Source organism: Penaeus japonicus, unplaced genomic scaffold (assembly GCF_977035675.1).
Source record: "Penaeus japonicus unplaced genomic scaffold, GWHDUDI00000001_assembly GWHDUDI00000002, whole genome shotgun sequence".
NCBI classification, from domain to species: Eukaryota; Metazoa; Arthropoda; class Malacostraca; order Decapoda; family Penaeidae; genus Penaeus; species Penaeus japonicus.
Window position 1 is genome coordinate 13,901,530 of NW_028234404.1, and position 7,240 is coordinate 13,908,769.

A 7,240-nucleotide genomic window follows, 5' to 3' on the forward strand; every position below is an offset into this window, starting at 1 on the left:
ATAACATCTTGGTCAGAAAACTCCTGTCTCTTCACATTTCTTTTTCTGCTACATCTACTTTTCAGCCAGACTAACTACATCACATCCTGAGCTCAATAGCGAGCTGGCCAGGGAGTTATTAGTTTTTACCCATTGCGCACGGGTGTCATGACATACATGGGTGTCAATGAGCACACGATATAACATCAGGATCCGCTCACAATTGTAACGCTGCTAGCCTCAGAGCTACAGGGTTCCAAAGTCAGCCTAAATCCGCATTTTGTGATGGATTTATGGAAAAATATCGTTTGTGCTAGTCTGCGCTACCCGGAGAGCAGACTAATTTTTAGCTGGTGCCGCCAGTGTCATAGACCAGTTAAGTCATTAGGCGCCCCGTTCGCAATGGGTTAATTATATTGTAACTTAATTTTCATCTTTATGAAAATAAATAAGTTTACAGACTATTCTAGTTTAGAAATAGAAAACAAATGTGTGTAAATGCATATTAATTTTTGCAATAATCACCAATATGCTTGACTACTAAATCTGTTTAGCCTTTGATAGATATTTCAGAAGGGATAGAATTTTTAATTATTTTCTTTTAGCATTATCTTCGTTTATCCCTTAATGCAGTATTTTATAAAGTTAGCTTATCAGATTAACATTTTAGATTATGTGGAGGAATATAGTAAGAGAGATACAGAGTCAAAATATCTGTCACATAATTATTAATGTTAAGACATTTGCTAGCATTTTGACATACTGAAAAAAAGTTTGTATTAACAGCCGGCTTGATGAGAGTGAATTAAGCATGATGGTGGATCAGGGAACAGTAGACCAGCTACTGGTAGATCAAGAGACAGAGGAAAGTTTTCGCAGAGATCATCGCACCACATCATCCACCTCATCTGGGCCCTAACCTTCGCTTCTTCAGGTTGATTTTGTGGAATGTTAAAACCCATTGCCAATACAGACACAACCATGACTGCTGGTGCATCAGCCATCTTCAGCTACTAGCCACCTGTGTGATAATGTCTGTAGCTATTAGATTTACTCAAGTTTCACTCCTATCACCACTGGAATGCAGGATAAAGGAAATACAACTATGTTGCTATGGCATCAGTTTTGTGATTTCCAAGCAATGGTGGTGTATTTTTCTTGCCCCTTCCATGGAAGTTTTGTGCAAATATTTCTTTATTCAAAAAAAATATATTTGATTCATTATATTTTGCAGACTGAATGAAAAAAAGGTTATTGATATTTTTTATTGATGCCGGTGCTTATTTTCTCATGCAATAACTCACTCCAAAATTACCTTGTCAGTTCACTTATTATAGTAAGGTACATTTCTTCTTGTGCTACCAACAACAATACTTAGAGTACTGCCAGTTGTTTCAACATTTCCTGACATTCTGCCTGCAAATGATGGATGTTATATTGGGCTTTTCGTGACAATTTACTCATAGGCAACCCTATTATATGGATGACAAGTTTCTCATTACAATTTTCAGTCCACTTAAGACTATGGTCAAATTGATAGTAAATTTACAGAGAAAATGATAGCATACTGTAGACTATACTCAAGCAGAAGATAGTTTCATTTTAAAGTACTACTTCAATTTGATCAGTAGACAAGTCCTTCTCTTTTTTAAATTGATTAAGTACACATAAGCCTTATAGAAGTGCTACAGGGGACCATTTTCCTGAGCATGTCAGCCTCTGCAATTTCAAACTGGATTTTAGCTTTGTTTGTTTTGTACTTAATGGTCACTCCTTCCTATGATGAATATTTAGTGCCTCTTTGTCTCTCTTTTCTTCACTTCTTCTTTTACTTTCAACTTTCTTATACACACATGCACATTAAAAGACCTCCATACTTTGGTACAATGAAGGGTCCATACTATGCTAGATGGTAATGGATATAGACAGCTGAGCAACACATTGAAAAAGTGACAATAATTGGGAACAGTAAGAGGAATATGACGCATTCAAATTATACTTCTGGGGTAAAATTTTAATGGAGTTGATAACAGATCAGAGGTAATACAGGTGAGACTTGATCCAGCAGCAATGTACAGTTTATTTGAGCAGTATATCACAATTTTGTTTTCTTCTAAATTGTACAGGTAAACAGTGCATGTGTAGAAGACTTTTAGAATCATATCAATGAAAAAACTTAGAATTATGGAGGTTTTACTGTGTTTGTGTAAAGATTTTAGAAATTGATATACCTGTCTCACTTTTTCTCTTTCTCACTTGTTCTCCTTCTCCCCTAATCTCTCACACTCTCCGATCCCTCAGCCATATCTCTCTCTCCCTCCCCCATCCCTGCCCTCCCTCCCTTTTGTCCTCTTTCCCTCTCCCACCCTCTCTCCCCTTTCCTCCTTTCCTTCCTTCCTTCCTAATTCCATCCTTCCCCTTTCCTTCCTCTGCTTCTTGTTCTTCTCTCTCTCTCTCTCTCTCTCTCTCTCTCTCTCTCTCTCTCTCTCTCTCTCTCTCTCTCTCTCTCTCTCTCTCTCTCTCTCTCTCTCTCTCTCTCTCTCTCTCTCTCTCTCTCTCTCTCTCTCTCTCTCCTCCCTCCCTTCTTCCCTCCCTCCCTCCCTTTCTCTCTTCCTCCCTTCCTCCATTCCTCCCCCACCCTCCTTCCCCACCCTCCTTCCCCTGTCCTCCCCCTCTTTCTTGCATTCTTTATATACACAATAACAATCACTTTCAAACACACACACAAACAGACACAAGCACATGCACATGATAATCATTGTGAAGGTACTGGCTGTTTTCATTGACATTCACATTTAGTGTTTTTATTTACTTTTTTATCTTTTACTGCTATTTGAAAGCCAAAATTTATATTTAAAGTCAAGCTTAGTTATTTTATCTGTTTCCTGTGACTCCATTGCTAATGGAGGTAAAAAGTACAATGAAATGTGTTATGTGTATTTTATGTCATGTACTGCAGTCTTTTAGGAAGCATCACACTTGTTTTATTACTGCATTTTTGAATTTACTTCAGCTGTGGAAATTCATTATTATGTTTTATATGTTTTTTTCTATACAGTCCTTGCATGCTGGACTGGAAGCCAGAAGGCGTATCCAGAGAGTAAGATTAGCTTTTAAGAAGATTTTACGTGCAGGTTGGCAATGAAAGAGGCTTCTCTTTAATGCCATGCATTGAAGGGGTGGCCATATTGGTAACTTACCAAGACTGTCATGTGAAAAAGAAAAATATAAAGTCTTTACAGGTTGTAGTTCTCTTTAAAATGCAACAGGATTACTGTTGTTTCTAGCACATTTTAATCCCAAAATCAAATATGCATTTTTTGCTGTCTTCCTCAGCGAAGACTGCAGTGTCAACAGGAGGCTTTTTATGTAGTGCCCTTGCTACCCCTTGCCTCAGCTGGCCACCCTACAGACAAAAAAGAAACAACATTCATATGATAAAGACAAAGTCAGTAATTAGTAAGGAATTAGTGAACTGACAGCCACCCAAAGGTTGTTGCCGGCTAGAATGCGGGGTGTTTTTAGCTTTCAGACTCTTCTTCTTAGGATAACTCCCAAGCTTTGGTGGCAACTCAATTCCAGATTGTTGTCATGTTTATCAATTTCTTGACTGTCTCCATGTATTTGGATGTGAGAGTTCTTAGTGTCTTATCTTTTGTGTTAATATTAGTGTAACTTACAATCATTCACTTTATATAAAAGATCTCATACAAGCCCCAGCCAGAAGCAAATAATATACCACAAATTTTGTGTGCAATTGGACATGAGCAAAAGATGTGGAAATTCAAATGGAAGGAACCCAGTGAAACTTTTTTATACATTGATTTGAAAAAGCATAAGTTTGACATATTTTACAAAGTGATGCGAAGTTTCTGTAAAGCTGTGGCATTAGCTGTTTACCTTTTCTTGTGATTGAGGTTTTAGTCCAATAATTATTGTCACTTCCCAAAGTTTCTGCATATTGATTAAGGAGAATTCCCGGGCTGTTGTGTATATCTGGAAGAAAAAAAGAATAAAAAAAAAAGTTTTTATTGTTGCTGAAAATGTGGTCCTGTGGCTGTGTGTGTCAGAGACTTTGAGTGATCGCAATTTATGAATGTTTTCCATTATGAAGAGGTGGCACCACGTGTGTTTTGTTAATTCTTATCTTTGATATATGTGTTCATATGTTTTCTTTATGTCAGAAAAGGATTCCCAAGGGAGCCTTAGTTTTTAGGGTCTCTTAGTTCTGGTTCCTGATGATTAATTTAGCGGTCAAAGTGACCTTTGGTTGTGGGCTTCAAAATACCATAAGCACAAGAAATGTATCAAATACAAACAGAAAAAAACGTATGTACATATTCTGGTAATGTATGATTTATATTTTGATTACCAGTGTTCTTAGAATTTTATTTTTACCTTTTATTATACATAATCTTTGACAGCAATTAGTGGTCCATAATGTGATCAATGGATTTGCTCTACTATCACTCAGAGAAACTTAAAGGTATTAGGAACATATAAGATGATAAATTACTCTTTTTGAGCATTTAAGTACGTGTGGATTTAAAAATGTTTTTATGTGAATATTTTCAGTATTATTAGAATTTGCTTTAATGTAGATAAAAAGAAATATGAAATGAATACATGATTAAATGATTATATATATGTTCTTTATGTAGTTGCATGATATGTAACTGTGTATATATATATATGTATAGATTTATTTGTATGATTTAGTCTGCACACACACACACACACACACACACACACACACACACACACACACACACACACACACACACACACACACACACACACACACACACACACACACACACACACACACACACACACACACACACATATGAATTTATACACATTCATGAATTTACATATGTGTGTATGTGTGTTGTCAGTGAAGAAGATAGTGCCAGTGTAGAATTTGGAGTGTGAGTATGCAGATTGTGTGTGTGTGTGTGTGTGCAGTGAGTTTACTTCTCTCTCTCTTATGTGTGTGTGCATGTGTGTGTGTGCATGTACGTGCGCACGCACAGTGAGTTTCCTTCTGTGCATGTGTGTGAGTGTGAGTGTGAGTGAGTGTGAGTGTGAGTGAGTGTGAGTGAGTGAGTGAATGAGTGAATGTGTGAGTGTGTGAGTGTGTGAGTGTGTGAGTGTGTGTGTGTGTGTGTGTGTGTGTGTGTGTGTGTGTGTGTGTGTGTGTGTGTGTGTGTGTGTGTGTGTGTGTGTGTGTGTGTGTGTGTATGCGTGCGTGCGTGTGTGTGAGTGAGAGTGAGTGTGTGAATGTGTGTGTGTGTGTGTGTGTGTGTGTGTGTGTGTGTGTGTGTGTGTGTGTGTGTGTGTGTGTGTGTTTACACACATAAACACCCATACACATACCCACATACTTGTTGAAACCATGCCTATCTGTGTATAAATATGCTCTAACAGACATAAACACTGTAACTAAATACTTGAATATATCCAGCTAAATATAGGATGTATATTTCAATAATGTCAGATATTTGCGGTCATATGTGTGAATTGCAAGTGCATGGGTATATATTAATGTGTGCATAACTTTTATGTTTTACTGACTGTCTTTATGCTTGTGTATTATCACAAGTGTGCACCCATTAGGGACACTGAATTAATAAATTTTTGCTTGCTTACGTTTTTTCAAAGTATCAATATGTAGCTATAAGCTCAAAAAACAAAATAACCAAAAAATAGCTTGCATTACACATATGAAACATGGTAACCCATATATGTACCCTTGTATGTTTGTTTGCATGATTATTGGCATGTAAGTTGCTTGTTCAGTACTCTGCATGCTTGATATGATATAGTAAAGTTTAATTAGATATTATCATTCGTAACTGATTTTATGTATCTCTTTTTTATAGTGATTGTTTATCCTTTTACTCTTTTCTTTCTTTTTTTTCTTTGCTTTTGCCTTTCATTCTCTCCATCTCCCTTGGTTTTACATTATGTCAATATGAAGACTTTAACCTGTAAACAGTGATGTATGTCACCTGCTTTTCCAAGTATAACCAACTTACAGCTTAAGATGCAGCTGTGACAAAGCTGTTTTTTTTATAGATTTTCCTACTGGAGGCAAAACTTTCATATTAAATGTTCTGATAACATAATCAAGGTGAGTTTAAAGGTGGGGGAGTGCAGTTTTCATTAATATATTCATATTTGCTAAGGCATTTTGCAAGGGTGGCAATATTGCTAGAAATTTTAGTTATAGAGCCTATTATGTAATGATGCAGTGGAGTGGAACAAATTGATTTTATTATGATATTTTTGTTTTTGCTTCTTCATTATTACTATTACTGTTACTATTTTTGTTTTTTCGTCATTGTTGTTATATTTGTTTGGTTTGGTTTGTTTTCTTTTATCCTTTCTTTTTCACATTATAAGCGTTATCAAAAACTGATGATAAATTATTGATATTTTCATGGTATATTCAAAGACTATGAAATTTGTGATTCTGGCTTTTCTAAATTTGTTAATTATGGTTAACCCCTTGTGGACTAGCTTATGTATCTAATGCAGGGCTGCCACTCTGTAGCTTCACCCAACAGCTGTTTTTTTTCAGCCCAACTCCTTATTTAATCATTACGGTACTGAATGAATACCTTCCCCACTTTTTTGTGTTTTGTCATGTTGTGAGACTTATAGCGGGTACTAGTATGGCTATGATAGTGTTTAGATAAATAATACCTGTAGTTTAGGCTTCAGTCAGTGTAACATCACTATCATTTATGTAAGAAGAAGTACGAAGTTTGGTGAAACAGTTTCTTCAAAACAAAGAAACTGGCAGTTGCACTTTGGTCAAAACACTCATGGCATTAATGTGTTGCCACTTGTCCACAATGGGTTAAAATTATATTAGACACAATTTAGGATTTGTTGTTATGATGACTATCATTTTATTATTATTAACCCTATGACGACGGTTCGTCACACCCGTTTGACACAGCTAAATGCTCGATGCCGGGGCGACATACCAGTGTGGCGTTCCCAATGCAATATTGCATAGGCCCGGCGTAGGGGGTTTCCACTTATCGCCGGCCCCGTTGGGATTGGGTTAAAATTAACCTCTTAACCCACACAGGACAGGTGGTACAGCATGTGTACCGCGCATTTCAAAAAAAGTGCCGTTGCCGCAGTAGTATGCATGCCAGCCCAATTTTTTTATTGCTTTAAATAAATAAACGCGGCCCCGGCCGGAATAAACATTCAAGGCTAGAATTCCCCCGTCGGGAATGGG

General features: G+C 36.8%; 1 protein-coding gene across 4 annotated transcripts in view; it reads left to right on the top strand.

Moving 5' to 3' along the window:
• Window positions 1-5,704, top strand: part of LOC122247117 (uncharacterized) — a 53,430-nt gene extending 47,726 nt beyond the window's left edge. For all 4 annotated transcript variants that reach the window (XM_086547692.1, XM_086547678.1, XM_086547683.1 and 1 more), the window contains one exon: window positions 766-5,704. In XM_086547692.1, the coding sequence (XP_086403818.1) occupies window positions 766-898 (133 nt within the window). In that variant the 3' untranslated portion in view covers window positions 899-5,704. The remainder of the gene's footprint in view (window positions 1-765) is intronic.
• Window positions 5,705-7,240: the final 1,536 nt, after the last annotated feature.